Source organism: Pogona vitticeps, chromosome 1 (assembly GCF_051106095.1).
Source record: "Pogona vitticeps strain Pit_001003342236 chromosome 1, PviZW2.1, whole genome shotgun sequence".
In the NCBI taxonomy this organism is placed as follows: domain Eukaryota; kingdom Metazoa; phylum Chordata; class Lepidosauria; order Squamata; family Agamidae; genus Pogona; species Pogona vitticeps.
In genome coordinates this window covers 270,362,408-270,386,406 of record NC_135783.1, presented here as the reverse complement: position 1 = coordinate 270,386,406, position 23,999 = coordinate 270,362,408, and the positions used below count along the sequence as shown (strand labels likewise).

At 43.6% G+C, this 23,999-nt stretch overlaps 1 protein-coding gene across 1 annotated transcript in view; it reads left to right on the top strand.

Moving 5' to 3' along the window:
* Positions 1-6,060: 6,060 nt before the first annotated feature.
* Positions 6,061-23,999, top strand: part of DEPDC7 (DEP domain containing 7) — a 28,221-nt gene continuing 10,282 nt past the window's right edge. The window contains exons 1-5 of the mRNA XM_020795598.3: positions 6,061-6,223; positions 12,639-13,032; positions 20,703-20,824; positions 22,138-22,327; positions 23,350-23,564. Of these exons, the coding sequence (XP_020651257.2) occupies positions 6,151-6,223; positions 12,639-13,032; positions 20,703-20,824; positions 22,138-22,327; positions 23,350-23,564 (994 nt within the window). The 5' untranslated portion in view covers positions 6,061-6,150. The remainder of the gene's footprint in view (positions 6,224-12,638; positions 13,033-20,702; positions 20,825-22,137; positions 22,328-23,349; positions 23,565-23,999) is intronic.

The following is a 23,999-nucleotide window of genomic DNA, read 5'->3' as shown; positions in this document are numbered from 1 at the left end:
GCCTTCCTGCTTCTGATGTTGTGAGATAAAAGACGGAGATGATGTTCTATTTCAAATAATCAAAGATTTTCACAAGAAAGCAAAGATTTAAGATTTATTATCATTGTACCAAGTTCCAAATGCTAAACAATCAACCATAAAAACCCAATTATACAGTAACGATGCATATAGTATTTACTAAAGTATATCTAAGTCCCATGGATGGTTTCTACTTGATGTCCCAATCTTCCAGTTGGAAGGTTTGTTCCACATAGATCTTGGAATAGGGAAGGAGATGAGTTTTGCAGTTTTCTCCTCTATCCAGCGACTAAATCATGTTATTTCCTTAGCTATTTTGAAGGGAGCTCCAGTCCCTTGGAGCAGATTTGGAAGGCTGTGGAGAGCTATAGCGATTTGGAAGAAATTGCTTCCCTTTCCATCCTCTTGATGGAAGCCTTTACTAGATCAAAGAGCCTTTCAGCAGAAGACTGATGGTGGATTACAAAAGGTTGCTCAGCAGAATGCACAACCCAGCTGAGATAAAACCCAGTGAAAAATTTAACACCAAATGTAAAACACTAATAAAAAAACTCATCAAAGAAACACTGTGAGAGATACTAACATTGAATGCTTAGCCATGTTAACTGTGGGAAAGTTCCTTACTTTCTTTATTAGTTTGGCTCTGTTATCCAGCATGAATCCAAATCAAATGATAATTCTTCTATTGCTTCTAAAAACCCTTCAGCTTTGCCGAGATATGAAAGAATTGCACGAAGACAGCATCATTGAAACAGTCTCTGAGATTCATTCTTCCTCAGCTATGAATTTCTGTAGTTCTTAATCCCAAACTCTCCACATGTTCTGAGCTTCACCTCCTGGAAGCATCAGCCAACATGGGCAACAGTCAGGAATTCTGTGAGTTGGAGTTCAGAACATTTGGGGGGTAAAGGTTGAGAGCAACTCAATCTTTGCTATTCTGTGATGTATATAGACTGTAAATTTAAGAAGGCATTCTCTATTGATCTTGCGAACCGTGAAGAGTGCCTCTTAAACAGACTTAATCCAAGTTATAAGAGTTTAAGTCAAAACCAGAAATCTGAATTCAACTTAGAGTCAGCGGAAATGCTGTGATCTTGAGAGTATCAGTCTATTGACAAGATGGTCTCCTTCCCATTAGAAGACAAAATGCTAAGTTTTGTATCCAGCAAATGCTATTACAATTACCAGGTGCAGAGTACTGTATATTACAGTATTTAATCCTGAAAGCAACATATGAATGGGTTTCCATTTCCATGCTTGATAGGATTGAAATGTTGCAAACATACTGTACATGTGGCTACCACAGCCTAGAGTTCCAGATACAGTGGTGAATTCAGGAGCATCCCAAATCTGAGAGCTTGATGTATTAAGACACATGAAGTTTTCTCAGATGTCCCCATATTATTGATAAAGGTAAAAGTTCCCCTTGACATTTAGTCAGTCATGTCTGACTCTATGGGGCGGTGCTCATCCCCATTTCCAAGCCATAGAGCCAGCGTTTGTCCAAAGACAGTTTCCGTTGTCACGTGGCCAGCGCAGCTATACACGGAACGCTGTTTACCTTTCCACCGAGGTGGTACCTATTTATCTACTCGCATTTGCATGCTTTCGAACTGCTAGGTTGGTGGGAGCTGGGACAAGCGACGGGCGCTCACTCCGTCACGTGGATTCGATCTTACGACTGCTGGTCTTCTGACCCTGCAGCACACAAAGGCTTCTGCGGTTTAGCCCGCAGCACCACCACCCCATATTATACAGTCCTTCAAAAAGAAGTCTCTCTTCTCCAAAAACAAGCCATAACCATAGCCCCTTTATCTGATCTACATGACGGCTTCTACTCCAGATACTTTACAGTACCCAAAAAGGATGGAGTACTCCATCCTATACTCAATCTCAGAAATCTCGACAAATTTATTCGACCTTTACGCTTTAGAAAGCTGATATTAGACACTATCATTCCTCTCCTTTCGCAGGGAGATTGGTTCATCGTGATCGATCTCCAAGATGCCTACTTCCACATCTCTATTCATCCATATCACCACAAGTTTCTTTGATTCCAGTTCGACAACACCACATATCAGTTCTGCTTTCTCCCTCTTGTGCTCTCCACAGCACCGAGGACCTTTAAAAAATGCATGGCACCAGATGCTGCATACCTTCAACTTCAAGGTATCAACATATTTCCCTACATAGACGACTGGCTAACAGGCTCAACATCTTATCACAATGCCATCAGAGCTACCCATCTTACTCTCGACACACTTTGAGATCTCGGTCTCAAGGTGAATCTCACAAAATCACATCTTGAACCTTCTCAAAACGCCACTTACATCGGAGCCCTCTTCAATTCGCTACAGGCCAGAGCCTTCCTTCCACAAGAAAGGATCCTCAGATTTAAAAAGGCCATTCAACCCTTTCGCCCTCTAGCCTCCATACCAGCCCATCATGTACAACATCTTCTCGGACTCATGGCTTTGACAACCTCGATCATACAACACACTTAACTCAAAATGAGATAGCTTCAATCATGGTACCTGTCCCTATTTGATCCTGTGATGGACCACCCATCTATGCGACTAACGGTAACACCCAAACTGGCGCGTCAACTCACCTGGTGGACGTTTCTCCCAAATCTACTTGTTGGAAGACCTTTTCTTCCTGTTCAACCAATGATACAAGTTTCCACTGATGCCAGCCCGTCGGGATGGGAACACACTGCCTGCATCCCAAGATTCATGGCCTATGGACAAATCAGGAGAAATTATTTCACATCAATCATCTCAAACTTTTAGCTATTATCCGAGCCTTTCACGCTTTCCTGCCACTCATCACAGGACATACAGTCCAACTTGTCACAGACAATACTACAGCCCTTTACTACATGAACAAACAGGGAGGCCCACATTCTTTATCCCTCCTGTACCTCACCATCAAACTATGGGAATGGTGTTATCTACATCACATCTTCCTGATAGCAGTCCACAACTCCCTCGCAGACTACCTCAACCGCTTGACATCGAGGACACACAAATGGTCCCTAAATGATACCATCTTCGATCTCTTGTGCGACCGCTGGGGCACTCCTACCATCGACATTTTTGCTTCATGAGCAAATGCCAAATGTCAACATTACTGTTCCTGAGCTGGTGCCGACAAGAATTCAATCGGAGACTCATTCATGATAAACTGGGACCAGGGACCTACTCTATCTATTCCCTCCTATACCACTCATACAGAAGACTATCATTCAACTCCAACAGTTCCCGTCCTATGCAATCCTCCTGGCCCCATGGTGGCCGAGGCAACCGTGGTTCACTCACCTCACGTCGATGTCAACAGACGCATTCAGGTTCCCTCTGATCACCAATCTTCTCACACAGGACAACGGAATGATCTACCACTCAAACATACCATCTCTGAATCTGACAGCCTGGAGGATACTCCCCCTATAAAGAACGTGCTTGATCGAGCTCGAAAGCCCTATCAAAATAAATGGAAGGCATTCCTCTCCTTCACTGATTCAAACAACTGACCTGCAACACCATTCTCCTTGAGAACTTTACTCAGCTTCCTTCTTCATCTGTTCAACTTCAGACTGTCTTACTCCACTCTGAAAGTGTATATCTCAGCTATCTTAGCTCATCAACCTCTCAACTCTAAATCAGCTAAACTCTTTTCTCACCCGACTGTAAAAGGATTTCTCAAAGGACTCAACAATATTTGTCCTCCACGCCAACTTCTTATCTTAAATAGTTCTCTTACCCGGTGGACATTTATCAGGAACTAAGGGGACTTAGGATGGGTGGAGCATGCGCTCCATGGGGGAACGTCCCACTAATCACATTTCTTTAAACTCTAGAAAATTCCGAGACGTTCAGCGCAGGCACAGAACAACCCAATTGTATGGATTCACAGAGGAACACTAGAAGAACTATGGTTACAGGTAGGTAACCTCTTTATTTTATCCCTTCTGCTTAAGTTCTATGGTGCCAAGCATGATGAAGCATCTGCAAGACATAAAAGCTGACCTTTTTACTATATTTTAGTGTTTCAATGAATAAATAATTTTAATTTTAATTAAATAAAGGTATTACCCAACTTTGATTTTGGACACAGAAGGTTAATACACTTATTCATGCAGATAAAATGCTACAAGATATATTGTTTCATTCAGCTTTCCATTATGTGCACTTGATTTGGGTGTAATCCCTATTCATCTGGATCCCGACTTAATCACACTTAACAAAAGATCTACTGACATCGATGGGACTACTTTAAGCATGGCTAATTCTGGATCCATGAACATGGTGACCCTTCTTCTGAAGAAAGACGCTGAGAACTGTGCTAACATCTGCATTGTATCTAATAAACCACAACAGAGGTTGCAGTGTCCTCACAGATTGTAGTTCGTGATGTGCTGGCTGAGTTCTCTATGTTCTAACACACCAAGCAGAATTTATAGGGTTGGGTTGTGGCTTGTTACTTCATTAACAATTTGCTGTATAGGTTGCTCTGCTGCTACTGGAGCCTATAAATTCAATATGGTTGTTGTTGTTTAGTCGTGTCCCACTCTTCATGACCCCATGGACCAGAGCAGGCCAGGCCCTCCTGTCTTCCACTGCCTCAGTATGGTAGGTATAATCAAAGTAAACTGCAATTCAGATTTGTTAAACATTTGCTTCAACAAGTCCCTGAAAATAACTAACTCAAAGCTTCATTGATCTGTGATAATTGTTTTAAATTCCAGTTCTTCCTAATGTTTAGGGATATGTCCAGGGTTGCCCTGGGGGTCAAATGTGGCATTAGCTGAACAGATTACCTAGAGTAATTTTTAATTATTTAGATACTGCAATCTATGTTCAGGATCACCTTTGGAAAAGAAGCTGCTTTGGCCACAACAGTCAATAATTTTTCTGGGAAATGAACAGGAGTTGAAGCGCAGCACTGAATAAATTATGTTCCTATAATGTGATGTTTTGTTGTGTAATTAGAGAAAGAAAGCTCCTCTTCACATGCTCAGGCATACTCTTCTCTTCAATATTATTTGACCTGTTAAATTAAAAAAAGGTCCATGGCTGAGTCTTGATTCCATTTAAACTCTAGGCATTGCTACATTACAGACTAAAGCTCTTTTAAGTGTTACTCTGATCAGGTTTTTTTTCCTTACAACCAAAATAATTATTTTACTTCAGCCTTTAGACATTTATAGTGCCATAGTATTGGTAGCAGTCAAAAGTGCTGAACTGGGACTTGAAATATCCTGGTTTTGCAAAGGCTTAGCATGTTAGACCGACACCTAGGAAACCCAGGTTCAATTCTCTCGTGAGCCATCATCATTCACGGGATGATAAGCCAGTCACCAAATTACTTATCACTTGTTTATGGGCCCTCAGGTCATCTCTGACTAATGGCAACCCTATGAATGAACGACCTCCAAAATGTCCTGTCCTCAACTGCTTGGCTTGCCTGGGCTCTTGTAAACTCAAGCCTGTGGCTTCCTTTAAGCAGTCCATCTCCTTATTTGGTCTTCCTCTTTCCCTGCTGCCTTTCACCTTTCCCAACATTACTGTCTTTTGCAGAGAATCTTGCTTTCTCATGATGTGCCCAAAGGAGGACTCACTATTTTTGCCTCCAGAAATAGTTTGGACTTGGTTTGGTCTGGCACCCACTCGTTCCTCTGCCTTGCTGACCCAGGTAACGAGCTATAGCACTTTAAATAGGAGGGGCACCTTTTATAAATCTTTCCTGACTTCGTCAGCAAGTCCACCAGTGCAACGACCCAAGTACAGTAATTGAGATACAGTATACAGAACTCCACCTTCCTCCCCGATGCCTCCGATCATCGCTGAAGGCGGTCTATAATATATTAGCACCTAGCGCTACATGTAAAGCGTGAAAACTAGGTTGCATACCTTACCCCCCCCAAACACGCAACACACCTCCCTCCGTTCCCACGTCCTCTATGTGGAATGTTAAGTGGACGATAGGCCCCGCCCCGAGAATGTATCTGGGCCAATAAGGGAAGGCCACTGGCCCCAGGCGCCGCCTATTCTTCCCTGCCAAGGCGCCGCTACGAGCCGGACCGGGTTTAATCCCCAGGACGCGTTGGCTGAAGCCGGCGGGCGGGCGGGCATGGCGAAGGTGAAGGAGAGGGCGGCAGCTTTGAATCTCCGCGCGATGTACAGCCCGGCTAACAAGCCCCCAGGTAACGGCGGACTCTCGGGTTACATTCCTAAAGAAACGTGTGTGTGAGAGTGAGTGAGTGAATGAGTGAGTGAGTGAGTGAGTGAGTGAGGCACGGACCTCCAGAAGGGAAGCCTGTGAAAGGACCCGAACCAGGGGCCGAGCTGCGAAGACGACGTTTCCCCTTTTGGCTCACCTGTCTGCTTTCTTACCTAAATCAAGGACGTAAACGGGAGTGGGGACGGGGGGGGAGGGGAACCGTGAAAAAAGGGAAGCCAGAAGGACTTCAGCACAGGTGCTTCGGAGCGACCCGTCTCTTGCTGCTTTTAATGGGCGAATCCTCCTCCCGGGGCAGATTCGTAAAAACCCCAAGCCTTCCATTCTCTCCCTTCCACACACGCACCACCTCCTTTCATTTGGGTCAGGTTTAATTACCTTTCCCCGTTTTTGGTGAATGGGAGGGGAAGCTGTCACTTCCCCCAAAGGGCGCATCTATCTGGCTGTGCACTGTGGGAAATAAACAACTGGGCGAACCGATTTGGTCTTTAGGCTGGTTGACCAATGCCTGTCACATTTTCTGCATTAACGCTGCCGGAAGATCTGAGTAGCCCTGAATGACTTCGGTCTACTCCTGTTTCTGAAGGAACTTATTTTCTCTTCGTGGGTTGGGCCCCTTTGGTGGTGGCAGAGACGTGCACTTCTTCCAGCTGAGGTACATGTGCCCCCCCCCCCGGCATGGCTGTCCTCCACCCTTCCTCCTGGTCTGTCTGATGCTTCTGACCTGGCAGAATGGTCTCTGGTGTAGAAAACTGGTTGGCTGTTCCTCTCATTGACTTTGTTTTAAAGGCTGGCTGTAGTTAGTCCAGGAATTGTTGAGGGTTAGGATGGGTGGAACCTTTGTGAGACCATTTTGCACCCTTGTCTTTGGAGAAGAAGACATGATTCCCTGCCTTCTCCTTGTTTCAGGAATGAAGCCCTTTCTGGATGGCAAGATACTCTCCTTGTTTTGTCCTCACATTTATGCTCTACTTCTTTAAAACTCTCTCTCTGTGTGTGTGTTTCTGTACTGGTTTATTCTCTATATTTGAACTGCTCACCAAAGTTACTGACAAACACATTCTAATCAGCATGTTGCATGCTTTCTTTGTGTGGTATTTGTTACTGTTTTAAAACAAACAAACCATTAATAAATAACTGTTTATATTAACAGTAAAAAGCTCTACTGTTGGGGTGTGATTCAGGGCAGGGTGCTCAGATGTGTGAATGTGCAGAATACAGTCTCTTGTGTACCTTTTTCCTGGAGATGATCTACAGTACTTTCCTTACAGTCTGGATAACTTCTTGGGAGACTGCCTTGGCTTCAATGTTGCTAATAAACAGAGTTTTCCCTGGAGTCTATTTGGTATGGCTAATAAGAATAGCTGTACTGCTTACTTTATCATTTGGCAGGTACAAAATAAGGAAATGGAACTGTTATTATCACTGCATGAGAATGTAGTGATGTTATTGTGCTGAAGTCAGAAATCAGCATTCTATAAGGCACTTCTAAAAATGGGGACAGCCCAAGCAGAAACACTATAACTTTGAATCAGTGTCAAATTTGGCATAGATCTAGCAGACACTCTGCGTTTGTCATGTGCCATATTTAAGGGCATTTGGGCAAAGGATTTTATAATTATGCTTTTTTAAACAGTAAAACTAACCCATCCCCCCTGGAGAAACAAGTGACTTTTAAAGTCCTTAGACTTAAAACTGATCAAATAAATTGAAAAGACCGGACTTGCTTATCTTTGAAGAGAATGGTTGACATCCACTGCTTTTTATATTTGGAAGGAATCCAGGTTGCAGGGACTGATATATTTATCCTCAAAAAAGGCCTTTCAAATGAGAAAAACAACTACTTTATTACAAACTGAGCATGTGTGGAACAGGTTTGCCAGCAAGAGCATTGTGAAGCAGATATATTGTTGCCACTTCCTGCCTGAAGGATGCAGAGCAATGAAAAATCACAGAACTATCATGAAAAGACAGGTTTTCTTTAAAGAAAAAAACAACAAAAAACCACCCAAAGGCCTAGGCTTGCTTTAAAGAGACTAATGGAGTGACAGTCAACCTATTCACAAAGGCTTGTGACAGTCCTCCAGAAAGGCACATTCTGCCAGATATCTCCAGGAAATTAGCATACAATTTTGTGAGACATATTCCAAATATTTTCCTATTACAAAAACTCAAAGCAGTTGATTTTGTCTCAGTCCTGAGTGCTTTTAGCAAAGTTTCTCTCAGGATTTCTGAGACCAGGCTCTTGAGTTGTTGTTGTTTAGTCATTAAGTTGTGTCCGACTCTTCGTGACCCCATGGGTCTTGATACAAGAAATTAGCTCCAGGTCTGGGGCAATATGAACTTTTGACCCTGTTAGTCTGGGCTCAAATAACTAACTCCGTGAGGACAACTTTTAAACTCTTCACTAGCCAAACAGGCATTACAAAGGAATTCTGTGTCTGGTTATAAAAATATTTTAAAATATATTTCAAAAAGAATAGAGAAAAAAATATTCAGAAGCTCAGTTATTTAAACTGTGAAATTACTATTTTTTGCTTTGTGACTGGGAATGGTCTTACTAGATGTTAGCAGAGCTCTGATGCCTGTATTTTGTCATAGTCTCCATACCACCTATCTTGTCGCTATATACAGTAGTTGTTTGTTAATTAAGAAAAATACTCCAGAATGTTACTATGTGCCATCATGCCACTTCTGAGATATGGTGATTATATGAGATAATGACCTTTCAAGTGTTATTAACAGCTCTGCTCAGACCTTGCAAACCAACAGCATCTTATGTTAGTTTGTTCTCTCTTCCTATTACCTCTCCCTTCCTTGAAATACTGTATAGTCTTTTCCAGTAAGTTCTGTTCAGGTCTTGCAAACTAACAGCTTTAGATTCCTTTACTGAGTCAACACATCTCATGTTAGGTCTTCCTCTTTTCCTACTGTCCCACCACCACCACCACCACCACCACTTTTCCTAGAAATATAATATTTTCTGGTCATATGTTTTTTTTAACTATATGTTGGAGGGAAAATAATTTCCAATTACTTATTTTTTGCTTTAGTGAGATTTCACACTTGATTTGATTGAGCTCCCACTTTTCTGCCTTTCTGGTTGTCTGTGGTATCTGTGTGGCTCTCCTCCAGCACCACATTTAAAACAAGTTGGTTTTTGTCCCTGTCTTTCTTCGCTGATGATTGTGACCTTGGTTTCTAGTGATAATCTTTGCAAACATCCACCTTTCCCTTTTTTATATTTCAAAAATTGAGGGGGCATCTTTTAGAAAACATGGCACACAGCATGTTTGTAGAGCTTTTGGTCTGATACAGATTTTCTTCTTCAGGTTGCAAACCAAACAAAGGGTTTGGGAATTAAAACATAGCTTTTTAGACTGCATTCTGCGGAGCAACAGGCATGGCAACAATAGTTTACCTGAGAGGTTAAAGGGTGTGTATGTTTTCCATTGTATGTGTTGCACTTATTCACACTTAACTTCACAATTTCATTAAGTCCAAACACAGTCCTTCAAAATATTTTGGCTCAGAGGAACTACAGCCACATCCCAGCTGTTCTTGCTTCTGTCCCTCCCAGCAACCATAGTACAGATCACGTGCTCATATTCTGGGATCCTCTATGGTAGTACTGGGTAATTTTACATAAGGGAAGGTGCTGTTGGAATTTGTGTGGAGTGTATATATACTTAAATTTCACTTTTAAAAAGCCAGGAAATTCAATTCTTCAAAAAACAAACATACAAACCCTGGTTTATGATATTTTCCTTCTGTGCCCATGATTCAAAACACTAGGAAATTGTCTGATATTATTAGAGCACAATATCTTACCTCCATTGCCAGCAGGAAAAAGGATGCTAAGCTTTACATAGCAAAGGGCAGCCCAAATGTTGACAACATCCATGGCAGCAGTCAAGATGGCCTACAGGATACCCTCTTGTGCTCATGACCATTCACACTTGTCAAAAATAGCCCTGATTTGCTTTGTATTTGGGTGAGAAGTGGTTAACTGAATTAAAAAAGGAATCCGTTTCTGGGATTTCCCTTTGCTTTGTGTCATTTTGTGAATGTTTATCCATTGCATGTGTTGCACTTACTCATACTTTTGCTTCATAATTTTATTAAGTCCAAAACAGCCCTTCAAAATGTTTTAGCAAAGAGGGACTGAAGCCTATCCCAGCTGTTTTTGGTTCTGTCCTCCTGTAAACCTTATTGATTGCTGACATGAGTGTTGGTAACATTCTGGCTGCCCTTTGCTATGTAAAGCTTGGCATTCTTTTTCCTGCTTGCAACATGGACACAATATTGTGCAGCAATATTGGGTCATTTCCTGGCATTTTGAATCATGGATACAGAAGCGCAGTATCGCACATTCACAAAATAGAAGTTTTTTAAAGAAGTGAATTCAAGCAAAATACAACAATTTATACTAAATTTACTGGCCAGATACATAATTTTTAAATATGACATTTAATTATTTCAAGGGGCGCTTTCACATTTCTTCCCCTAGTGCTTCAATCGAATATGAGTACTTCTCAGAGGTACAGTGGGGTCTTGACTTGAGAACTTAATCCGTATTGGAAGGCGGTTCTCAAGTCAAAAAGTCTGTAAGTCAAGTCTCCATTGACCTACAGTGCATTGAAAACCGATTAATCCCGTAACAGGCCGTTTTTGTTCCATTTTGGTTTTTTTCTGGTCTGTAAGTCAAATCTCAGTCTGCAAGTCAAATCTAAATTTTGCGGCCAGAGAAGTCTGTAACTCAAAAAGTCTGTAAGTCAAGCCGTCTGTAAGTCAAGGGTCCACTGTACTTATATCAATGGCCTGCTTGTGGGTTTTTACATACAAGTTGCTCCCATAAACAATTAAATAAGTGTGTGTACTAGGTAAGTTAAAAGCATTTGGTATTGAATCATTAGTTTTAGTAATAAACGTACCATCTCATGTCAATTAGTTTTGTGCATTTACAAAGCACAAACAGGAATCAAAAACATGCTTTTACAATACAATATTTTTTTACCCTGCCATTTCAAATGATACCCCAACACAATACCATAAACAATGTATGTTAATATTCCTTAGTGTATTTACATCCTGTATTCATTCTATTTCCCTTGTAGTCTTTTTTAAATTGTCATTAGTGAACGTATGAAGCTTGCTTATACTAAGTCAGCCTTATGCTGAATCACAACTATCAGTTATGCACAACTACCTAATTTCAGCCTCTCAGCTCTAGCTTTTCTGAAACAGATATCCACCTCCGTTTCCATTATCCCTCATCATAGGCCATGATAGTTGGGGCTGATGGAATTTGCACTCCAAAACATATGGGTAGGCACCAACTTGGGGAACTGTGTTCTCTTCCACACTGAGTAGTGGCTGCTTTCAAAGGCCTTGGGCAGGCAGAAATCTTTCTACAACTGTGCTATTTGACAAGCATTTTAAGTGAATGGTTATGCAATAATACAGTGCAGAATCATGTTCAATTCTGACTCAGCAACCATCTCTCCTGGCAATATTTCACTGTACTTCCCTACTTGTCGCTATCCAAGTGGAGATTGCTGTTGAAGCCGACGCCCCTTCTGCAAGGAAGTCTTGGATACTTCCTTCCAGAAGGGTGGGAAAAAAAAATTAAAGCACATTTATATTATTGTCTACTTCTAGGCGGCATGACTGCCAGGGGTCCTGGCCACAGTTTTCAGTGCATGGAAAGCAGGACTGAACAAACATACTCTGAGGTTGTTGAAGTGTACCTCCGATGACCACTTACCATTGGCTAGACTAGTTGAAGTAAAGTATGGATTGGAGGATAACATGAAATTTCAGTAGGTTTTAGAGTGAGCATTATGTGAGCACAAGTGTTTGTGTTACTTACCAATTATCTAGAATAAACATGTATGTAATGAAAGTAACCACAGAGTTACTTTGTGGTAGGACTCCCAGGAAAACGTTTATAGCCCCAGGTGGGGAACCTCCAGCCCTTTAGATATTGATGACCTGTTGCTTCCATCATTGCTCCCTACTAACCAAGCTAAGTAGGGCTTATGAGAAACAGATAGCAGAACAGATTCTTCTGCCCTGTCACAGCTATTTCATTGGGGATAGTTATACTTTTAATGGGCTCCAACCATGGCTTTACTATGTGAGAATGTGTGTGTGTGTGTGCACAACTGTTATTACAATCTTCCTCATCCACTGATTTGGGGGTCTTGTTAGTACATTAACAAATGAGGAGCAAAACTAATTTTCAAAGTCAAATTGATAATTTCTTGATAAATGGGGCATATTTTGGGAAAAGATTCATAAGTATGTTGGATAAGCCCATAATCAGCTTCCCAAACCAAAACACATATGATAATTCTTCTCCTGCCTTCCTTGTTCAGGATTCAGCTTGGCACAGAGACCATTTGGAGCCACATACGTCTGGAGCAGCATTATCAACGCACTTGAGACCCAAGTGGAAGTGAAGAAACGACGGCAAAATCTGAAATGTTATAATGACTGCTTTATTGGCTCCGATGCGGTGGATGTCGTCTACTCCCACCTTCTCCAGAACAAATATTTTGGCAATGTGGATATTTCCCGAGCAAAGGTGGTGAGAGTGTGTCAGGCACTGATGGACTACAAAGTCTTTGAGGCAGTTTCTACCAGGGTCTTTGGAAAAGACAAGCGATCAGTGTTTGAGGATAGCAGCAGCAGCCTCTACAGGTTCCCAAATACAGCTAATCAGGTGGACAGTCCCTTTGGAAAGGAGGGCAGCTATTTCATACGTCAAAGGTGAGTTCCATATAAAATGCTGAAGGCTGAGTGGTTGCGTTTCCCTTCTGACTTGTATGCAGCATTATCCATGGTAATCAATCCATTGTGGCAAATGTGGTGCTGCCTACAAGCATCAGCAGCTTCCTCATTTATAACAAATCCAGAAGAAAGCATGGGCTTGCCTCTTACTCACTCTCCAAAGCCACTCTTTGCGGAATGGGCTTGCCTCGTTTCCTCTGAAAGCAGTGGTGGGCAAGAACAGTCTTTCCACCAACCTGGGCTACTTAATTTTATCAGCAAGCACTAAAAACCATTACAAGGAGCAGTAAAGGTGATCCCCAGAAGCCTTGGCCAGAATGGCCAGCAGTAAGATCTATGGGTGCTGTCATGTGAAACATCTGGAGGGCCAGAGTTTCCTCTTACCTGTGTTAAGCAATGCGCAATTGTACTGAGCACCCTTGCAAGGCAGGAGACAAAACCAGAAATAGTTGGCTCTGGCTCTTGTTGACTTTGGTTTCAGCTCCTGTTGGGCTGCCAGTCATCTTCCATCAGTCATGACTCTGAGCATAACCCTAAACAAACCAACTGGGAATTAAGTCCTACAGAGTGCATTGGGACTTTGTAGCTGGCATGTTTAGGGCTGGAGCATTGCAGCTTGGTGTGCAACTTTAACTTATTGCTGTGGTTGGATTTGTGTAGATCCCGGAAGAGGGTCGGTAGAGCACTGCAGCTTTTTCTTTTGGACTGCTCTGGAAAGGATCTCAAGGCAGTGGATTTTGTAATTCTTTATGCTGGCTGTAATCCATAACACTGTGTACTTACAGCTTGAAAAAAAGGGGGGGGGAGATAGGCAGTCCAGCAGCGGAAGGCAAAACTGTGAACATAAGCTGTTCAACAGTCAACAACTGAGGAAGATCTATGTGTTCTCCTGGAACATGCTGTGGACTTTGCTCAGTGCCACTGACCTTGTGATTCAATGCAAGGCTGAGAGCGAAGCTCCCCACCCATTGATGAGCATTCATCACCGTTACTGTTTGACTGGGTGCCTGCTCAGTGGTGCACGGGGACAGGATTCCAGTATTTCTGAAAAGGAGATGGTGGCTGTCTTTTAAAAGATCTGAATAAACTTGTGTAAATAGCAGGCTCAATTTGACGGAAGTTGTTTCCTTTAGGAAATATGTCAGCACCAGTTTGTATGAGGAGTACATGGGTTGAAGCTTGTTTCCCCCCGCACATGACTTTGTTAAAGTAATTATAACAAAGTTACATTTGAAGTGGGTGCTTGTACATGTGTGTGTGTGTGTGTGTGTGTGTGTGTGTGTGAGAGAGAGAGAGAGAGGGGGGGGGGAGCTACCTTAGCTTTGCTTCATTTTCTGAAAGGTACCACTCGTAGATTGGTGCTTTCTTCCTCTTGCCTTATTGTCCCTTCCTCTTCAAATAGGAGTTTGTTTGGCCTTTGTTAGTAGTAGAGTAGAGCCAGAGTGCACAGGGGTGAAGCCCCAGGACTTTCAGATTGGCAGGGACTGTGTCATTATCCACAACTACCCTGAGGCTTTCCTTTCCCTCATAACATTAGCTGAAACATTCTCAGTAGCTAGGAAGTAGATTTTCTCAAGACTAATCTATTGATCTACTGTATTAGCTTTACAAAAGTCCAGTTTCTCAATTGTTAATATAGATGGATTCAGCTGCCTGCATTTCTGGACTTTTGTCAGTGGGGAGCTACAGAGACTGTTGTAATGAGCATCTTCATTTCCACACTCACCAATACACCATTGCCCTTTTTCTCCTTCTTCTGTAACAGCTGGAGAGATGTGAGGGAACCTCCATGACAGCCTTCAGCACTCTTCAATGTACAAAATTCAATTCTAAGTAATTTTGCACTGAAGTCTTTATCAGGAATTGCTTTTTGAGCAATAAACTAAACTTTTTCCTTTCACCTTACCATGAGCATCCTGAATGATTACTCATGATTCATAGTCATTAGCTCATGTTACTAGCCTGTTGAACTCTGCTAACACAGTTACCACAAATTCCTGCAACTTTGCCTTAGCTGAATCAAGGAAAATGTGTTTCATTTATTTATTCTACTTCCTTTTTTAAAACATAGGCTTCCCCTTTTAGTATAAAAGCTTTCAAGATGCCTAGCAACATCATTTGAACTTTCTAAATTAAAAACAAAACACAGTAAAATGGCAATAAAATCAGAAACCGGAATAAAAGCAGCATTTGTAAAAGTAAAAACCTCCATAAAAATGAAAGAGCTAAACAAATAAAATCCATTATCTAATTAAAAAGCTTGGGAGAGGTGGACTGTTTTATTTCTTCCTGAAAGCTTGCAAACTACATGCTAAACAGGTGGTTCTGGGCAATGTATTTCACACTCGGGTTGCCGCTACTAAGAAGGCCAAATGTTTGGTCAGTGGTCACCACCTGTTAACCTCACAATACAGAAGTAACGAGAGAAGAACCTTCAGGGAGATTTTAAAGGACTGAAAGTTCATACTGTTCTGGCAACTAAGAGCCACTTATTTATTTATTTATTCGATTTTTACCCCGCCCCTCTAGACAATGTCTACTCGGGGCGGCTTACATCAGTTAAAACAAGTTAAAAAACATATAAAATGCATTTATGCTAATTAGTTCTAAACAAAAGGTTTCCAAGATGGTGGTATACAAAAGAAAGAAAGAAAGAAAAAAGATAGAGAAAAAGAAAAGGAAAATGACTTAATTGACTGGGGGGTAGGCCTGTTTAAACAACCAAGTTTTTAATTGACTTTTGAAAACCCCCAGCGAGCGTGCCAGCCGGATATCGGTGGGGAGTGTGTTCCACAGCTGAGGGGCGACCGCCGAGAAGGCCCAGTTGCTAGTTTTCTCCTTCCGGGCCTCTCTCGGTGTCAGGCCCCTCAGCCGTCCCCGCTGGCTATGTCGGGTGATTCGGGTAGATCTGGGCGGGAGGAGGCGATCTGCCAAATATTGAGGTCCCAAACCGTTTAGGGCTTTATATGTAATCATTAATACTTTGAAGTCGATGCAGAAATGGATAGGTAACCAGTGCAGTGCAACCAGAGTGGGGGAGATGTGCTGATATTTTCTCACCTCACTAAGAAGCCTGGCTGCTGCATTCTGGACCATCTGAAGTTTCCGCAACAGCCTCAAAGGCAGCCCCACGTAGAGTGCATAACAATGGTCTAATCTCGAGATTACGAGCGCATGGACTAGAGTAGTGAGGGCCCCCCCATCAAGATACGGCCGCAGCTGGGCAATCCGCCATAGTTGAAAATAGGCGGAGTGGACCACGGACGCCACCTGGGTTTCCATGGTAAGCGTCGGGTCCAGATTTACCCCCAAGCTGCGGACCTCACTCTTTGCGGCAAGGGTTGTCCCTCCAAAGGTGAGGGAGTCACCTATGCCGCTGACAGAAGGGCCACCCACCCTCAAGACCTCCGTCTTGTCCGGGTTCAGCCTCAGTCCATTTGACTGCATCCATTCCAGTACAGTCTCCAGGCAGCGCTGGAGGGACCGGACGGCATCCACTGAAGTTGGTGTAAAGGAGATGTAGAGCTGTGTGTCATCAGCATACTGATGACACGATGCCCCACACCCCCTGATGACCCAGCCCAGCGGCCCCATATAGATGTTAAACAGCATTGGGGAGATGATCAACCCCTGTGGAACCCCACAATTGAGATTCCATGGGGCCGAGACATTCTCCCCAAGCTGTACTCTCTGGGGGCAGTCCTCCAGGAAGGGGTGGAGCCAGGCAAGTGCCAGGCCACTGACTCCCAACTCGGAGAGCCTCCCCAGGAGGATACCGTGGTCAACGGTATCAAGGCAGCTGAGATGTCGAGGAGGATCAACAAGGACATATTGCCCCCATCGGCCTCCCTCAACAGGTCATCCATCAGTGCGACCAGTGCCGTCTCTGTACCATAGCACGGCCTGAAGCCCGACTGAAATGGGTCCAGAGCATTGGTCTCGTCCAAGAGCGCCTGAAGCTGATCTGCCACCACTCTCTCAACCACTTTGCTAAGGAAGGAAACATTGGCGACGGGCCTATAATTGCCAGTTTCGTCCGCCGCCAAATGTGGTTTCTTCCTAATGGGCCTAATGAGTGTCTCCTTGAGGGCGATGGGGACCTTGCCCTCCTGGAGAGACCCATTAATTATTGCAGTGGCCCATTCAGTTGTTACCGGCCTGGCTGCTTTGAGTAGCCAGGCCGGGCAAGGGTCGAGAGAAGAGGTGGTGGCCTGACAGCGATCAAGCGCCTTGTCCACCAAATCTGGTGTCACAGGCTGAAAGGAGTCGAGAATAACTGGGCAAGGCGGAGCGCTGGACATCTTGGCTCGATCCATTGTATTTTTAAAAAGGAGAAAGGTCACGGCGGATGGCCTCCACTTTGGATTTAAAAAATGCTGCAAACTGGTCAGGTGAGATGCTAGGGCATTGGTCAGGGAACAGGGGTGAATTACCCCAAATGGGGTAAAAACGAAAATCCTGGGGGTAATGAGGACGGTTGCAGCAGGCACTTTACCCCCAGGCATTTTATTTCCGATGATGCTGTGTGTAGGCGGACGTTCTGTCGCGTGGAGAGCGAGCCCTGGCGAGGAACTGCACAGGGCACCTGCCTGTCCTCCTCACCTCCAAAGTGGAGGGGAGGGCAGCGTACCAGGCCAGCTGGTCTCTTTGCCCAGCGGAGCCCTGGCCAGGACTCTCCTTCCTGCCTGCACCCACCCACCTGTTGCGCTGGGGAGGAGGCCCCCTTCCTGCCCCACTTCACCTGAGATCATGGCCGGTGGACCTGCTGGCCCTGCGGTGCCCGCCTCCCCTCACCAAGGATGCGCTTTCCCACTGGCGTGGCGGCTCCAGATTGGCTGCTCAGGCAGCAGCCACAGGTCCCAGGCAAGCGCAGAGGCGGGCGGTTGGCTGTGGGCGGTGACAGCCGGGGGGGGTAATGTCAACGTATATAAATTTTTTTGGGGGGGGTAAAAGGTAAAAAAGTTCCCTGACCCCTGTGCTAGGGGGAGGCCCTTCACCCTGACCAATTCTGGATAGATTGCGAACTATACGGAAGAGTTCCGCCTGCTGATTAGAAGCATCGCTTATCCGAAACCTGACAACACAGAATTGAACCAAGATGGGTGACATCTCAAGTCTAATAAAAGAAAACTAGTATAGTCCAATTGATGGTGTCCTATATGGAATCAAACTCTATCTCAGCCTTCTATAACATAATGGTATGACTACATTGGCAAACAATGTGGGAAATATTCCGAGATTGGGATGGTATGATTTTCCATAAAAGTCAATGGGAATCAGCCTGGAGTTTTCCCACCTAATCCCTAAATTTTTCATCCACTTCTGGACTTTCTGGGTTTTTATTTTTTATTTTTTGGAATTGAATACATTTACATCAGGTGGTGTGATAATTTGAGCCAGTGTGGAAGGGTTTGTAACCATCGTATTGAAAACCATTCTAGCTGGTACCTGGGTCTCCTTCCTTCCTTCCTTCCTTCCTTCCTTCCTTCCTTCCTTCCTTCCTTCCTTCCTTCCTTATCTAGCATTAGATCAGTTAGTCAGACAACCCAAGGGGTGGGTGGGGAGAGTCAGGAATTGGCAGAGTGATAGAAGGAAGTTTTTAGGAAGCTCTGTTCTGACTATCCAGAATTGCAAGAGGCGGAGTCAGAGCAGAGCTACCTTAAGCCATCTCCTCTGTCTGTGTGTGCCAATTTGTTGCTTTTTTCCTCTCTGTTTGGTCACATTGTGTCCTAGCACTAGGACACCAAGGCTTTAGAAGAAGAAAAAGGAAAGGAAAGAAACAGAACAGGAAAGGAAGGGAAAACAAGTAGACAGAGGCACCAAGTGTGGGAAGGAGAGGGTTCAAATGGTTAACAAGCTGCAGGCAAACTTAATTTCCTCCCCTTTCTGTGCTGACTCCTGTGTGGTTGGTTAAAGCATATTAGCCCCAGGGAAATGTGACTTCACAGTGGATCCATCTGCATTTTCCACAGATGTAGTTACATCATTTTATTTATTTATGTATTTATTTATTTATTTATTTATTTATTTATTTATTTATTTGATTTATATCCCGCCCATCTGGTAGGTCGGTACCACTCTGAGCGGCTATCATTAGTGAGACTGACTTCTGATTAGTCATAGCCAATAGTGCAGAAAGCTGGGAGCTGCAATCTACCAATCTGCAGAATGCAGCGCTTTGCCCATGCCTATTTTGGAATAATTTTGCCCCTTGAATCTTTACTGTTTGAAAGCAAAATATGTTGGAATATGCACAAAATGAAAGTCTGTTCACTTATGCTACATGGAAATGTTGAAGAGAAATGGACTGGGAGCACCTACTTCCACTGCTGTGGACATGTGCCTGAGAAGTGAAGAGGGAAATAAAATGTCCTAGACTTGAATAACACAAGTGACACAGAAAATGGAATTTGAGAGATAATCTTTCTAAACTGTGCACAGAGATCTTAGCTTATATTTAAAAAGTCTTGTGATTCATTCTAGAGGAGCAGACAATTGAGGTTGAGAGTGTGCAGAAAATATTCATGGGATGTGAACCTAGCATAGTCTGGGGCTCTTCAGAGCTGAGATGAATAGTTAGGATCTGCTTTATATAAATTAAATAGCAGTTCATTTTCTGATGTGGGCTGTGATATCAAGTATTTGTCATCAGGAAAGACAGAAGTGCTCCTGCACTGAATCTTGCAGTCCTGTGCACACTTATTTTGGAATAAGACCCACTGACATCAGCAGAACATAGGTAAAGGTAAAGGTTCCCCTTGACAATTTTTGTCCAGTTGTGTTCGACTCTAGGGGGCGGTGCTCATCCCCGTTTCCAAGCCATAGAGCCAGCATTTTGTCCAAAGACAATCTTCCGTGGTCACATGGCCAGTGCGACTTAGACACGGAATGCCGTTACCTTCCCACTGAGTTGGTCCCTATTTATCTACTTGCATTTGCATGCTTTCGAACCACTAGGTTGGCGGGAGCTGGGACAAGCGACGGGAGCTCACTCCGTCGCATGGATTCGGTCTTACGACTGCTTGGTCTTCTGACCCTGCAGTACAGAGGCTTCTGCGGTTTAGCCCACAGCGCCACCACGTCCCACGTCAGCAGAACATACTTTTGAGTAAACATGCCTAGAGTTGTATTAGAAAGCTCCTTGTAAATCTACCTTGTCTCATATAACAATTTCTTTCATCTTTATATCCCATTACTTTGCCCAGTGTTACTGTGTCTGCTGCTACCACATGTAGCAAAAACCATTTATTTTCTTATCAGTCACAATAGATTCAGTTCTAGATTTTGGTGCCCTCTCAATTGTGGTGTCCTGGGACAAAGTCTCAGTTGCTCCAGGTTAGTTAGAGCCCTTACGACAGATTGGCTCAGTTAAGGGAAGCTGGTTCTGCATTAAAAAAATAAACAGTGGTAGCTTTTGGATGCCAAAATTTGCATCTCTTATGACACCAACCAAAAGATGACCAAAAACGTGGAAGCTTTTGGCACTGAAGGATGCCTTCCTACTTTTCATTTCTTTTATGATGAACTGGAATGAGTGTTTTACTTTGCCCTTCAGTTGAGGTAATGGTGAGTTCAAGGTTTACGTGTTGACCCAGCTGTTTTGACCTCTCTGGGGGAAAAAAAGTGATCACCCCCTCTTTTAACTTCAGACAGGAGCAAAGAGCATTACTTAGCATGACGCCTGTGAAATCGGAGAGTTTGGAGGATCTCTTGGAAAACTTGAGTCTCAAGCCTATTGATTCACCTCAAGTAAAGAGTTTGTCTCGTCAAGGTGAGTGGCGTAAAGGCATCAGAACTGCTTCAGTCCAAGGGGAGAAATAGCTGACTCCAGTTTTAAACTGGAGGGAACTTGGACATGAAGCTTTCTTGGGTCCCTTTCACAACATCCATAATAAAACACTACTGGAAGCAAAAGGAATACATAGTGTCATGCATGTGCCTGAATTTTAACAGAGCCTATTGTCTCTCGGTCACAAGAGGTCAGACGGCCCTGTGCCACGACTGCCACAGGCAGCAGGAGTTTGTGGCACATCTGAAAGTTTAAAAAAAAAAGGAGGAGGACATTTTGTCAGCATTAGAATTGCCAGGGACAGGCAGCTGGTGGCAAAGGGTAGGTTCAGGCATCTTCTGTGGTGGAAAGAGGGTGCAAAAAGGACATGTTCAGGAAGGAGTTAGGGTGGGGAAGTGGTGGCCTTTTCTGCTTAGTAACACATAAGTTGAGTTTGGTCTCAAAATGCTGCAGTTGAGGGGATGTGGTCCTCAACAACCAGCAAAAATCCCCTGGCCCTGCCTGTTTCCCCAACCCTGTTTCCAGCCTGTTTCTTCAAAACCCAGTCCTGCTGTTTTGCCAAACAGCAATGCTGTGCTTTTATCACCACTTCTTGCTTTTAGAAGAGACGTCAGAAGGAGAGGAATGGGAAGGAAACCCTTGTATTGTGGTGTTTACTGCAACGGCAGTGCTTTGCACGTAACTCATGGTACAGTTGCTGAAAAACTTGAGCATCGTGGCTGGGTGTATCTAAAATGTATCAGGCCTGAACATGATAGAAGTAATATATGGATGCTACTTCTCTTTAATTTTTGTTGCTGAAGAACAAAGGCAAATATCAGCTTATATTTTTGTAGATCAAAATGTAGCAAGGAAAATTCTTAGCTTTGAACCGTGGAATCCTTGTCTGGGGCAGGGGCACTGGAAGCGAAGTGTCTCATTGTTTCAGCTCCAAAGACATTAACAAGGCGTTCTTTCTTCATGCATTCCCTATTGCCATGACGTACATGATTAGATTCCCTGTCCAGCAAAGATCATTTGCAAGTTTGCACAGGAAAAAATGTAAAGCATTTTGGATATGTCCAAGTCCTTGCTGTTTGCTGTGTAAATTGTGATTACTCCCCTTCTGTTTACTATGAAAAAGTCCTCTTGCAGTTGGCAAAGCACTAGGAAGGCAGTAGATTGGGTTTGTGTTCTCTCCAGCAAACCTTAAATCTCTTAGGCTAAACTACAAATACTGGGATGTTGGATTATGTTTTGATCCTTAAATCACTTTTGCTAACAATCTGTTTGGCTTTTGCCTCTCACTCTTTCAGTTATTAATGAAGTCTGGAGAGAGCAAACAATTGCTCGGCTGCTGCATCTCATTGACCTTCCACTACTTGACTCTTTACTGGAGTACCAAAAGTCACGAGACAGATTTCCACAAATGAAGCAGGAATCTGAGTGTAGCTCTGCCAGCAACTATCTGGACCGAGAGATTCTGAAAGCTTTTGGTGACTCGCAGTGAGTACATCCATGAATAAGTAGTGAGGCCAAAACCTGATTTACAGAAAACATTTTAATGTGCCTTGCGGAGCAAAGACCATCAGTAGTGAATAGTTAGTTGGACTGTGTTACTTGGCCTGCGGTGTAGATGTTTGTATTTTTAGCGGGGACTTTTGGTGGGTGGGGAGTGTTGGTGGATTTTTTAGTGGGTGGGAGTGTTTGGGGAATTTTAAATGTGTGCATATGTTGCTGTCCTCTGAAGATGCCGGCCACAGAGACTGGCGAAACGTCAGGAAGAACAACCTTCAGAACACGGCCAAAGAGCCCGAAAAACCCAGAACAACCGTTAGATCCCGGCTGTGAAAGCCTTCGCAAACAAATAAATAAAAGAAGCTGCTTTTGAAAAAGGGTATGGGCCACTTTGGGGGCCTTGATCTCTCCTCGTTATGGGTCTTTAACCTTAAATCAGAGTTAGATGGGATGATTCTTCAAGTAGAGGACTTATTCAGAATACTTCCTCTAGGCAGCCCTATAGATAGAGGACTGTCCTCACTAGAAAAGGACATGTAGCCACCCTGGGAAGGGTTGGAGTTTGGGAATGTGACTTTCTGAGTTCATTCAGAACTGGCCATGCTGGGTCAAAAGGAAACTTTTCCAAACTCTGAGAAGAGCAGTGTGAGTTCATTCAGGAAAATCACACAGAGAAGAGTTTTCTGCTCTTACTATTACTTATTTAAATATTTTTACCCTGCCTTTCTCCTTAAATGGACCCAAGCATGCAACTTCAGCATGAATTATGGTATTCCTTGCAGAAGTGCTAAAAACATTCTGAAAACAAAAGACAACACAATAGTTCAACCACATACCCACTGCTGCCCCCTCTGGACATCTGTCATATCCTTCTAATTTGGTGCCCTTTCCATTCTAGTTTGGTGCACGTTCCATTGATATCAAAGGAAGTTGGTCATGACTAACTTTACCCAAAGCAGAGTGAGCGTTGTTGAAAAAAAGATACAGGTGGAGGAATTTTCCTTTTCTAGGGCGGATGAATGGCTATCAGCTGCAATAGACTGTCTGGAGTATCTACCAGATCCAATGGTGGTTGAAGTGAGTCGAAATTTACCTGATGGGCCTGAAAAAGTACACGTGGGGAAACTGCTGCTGTTTGATACTCTTGGAAGATACTACAGCCAAAAGAAAGAGCCCCTCTTAAATCATGCACCTGATATCCATCTGGGAATAGCAGAACTGCTAGGTAAGTGTGATGAAATCCAAGGAGCAGGCAAATGCCTGCTCATATTCTTCACATATTCTTTTAATAGTAAAGTGATCGCCCAGGTGAAATGGGACTGTATGGAGAAAGAGGTGGTTTCTCCCTAATCTTGGGAAACTGCAGGTATACAGGCAACAAACCTTGAATGGTAAACTGCAGTAAGAGGATGGATGGAATTCAACATATGTAGAGTGGCCCAAAGACTAAATCTAACCAGGTTACCAGAACCGGGGTCAAGAGATGGGGGTAAAGAAAGGTGTGCCCCCCCTTAAGCAGCTCGTTCCAGGATCCTCTAAGCTGCTAGGAGGTAGGCAAGAGGGGGGCCCCTCTAAATGTTGTGGTCAAGGAATGCTGGGCGTGTTACAGTGCCATAATATCTGGAGGTAGTTTGTCATTTGCATCACTTTGAGTTAGGTT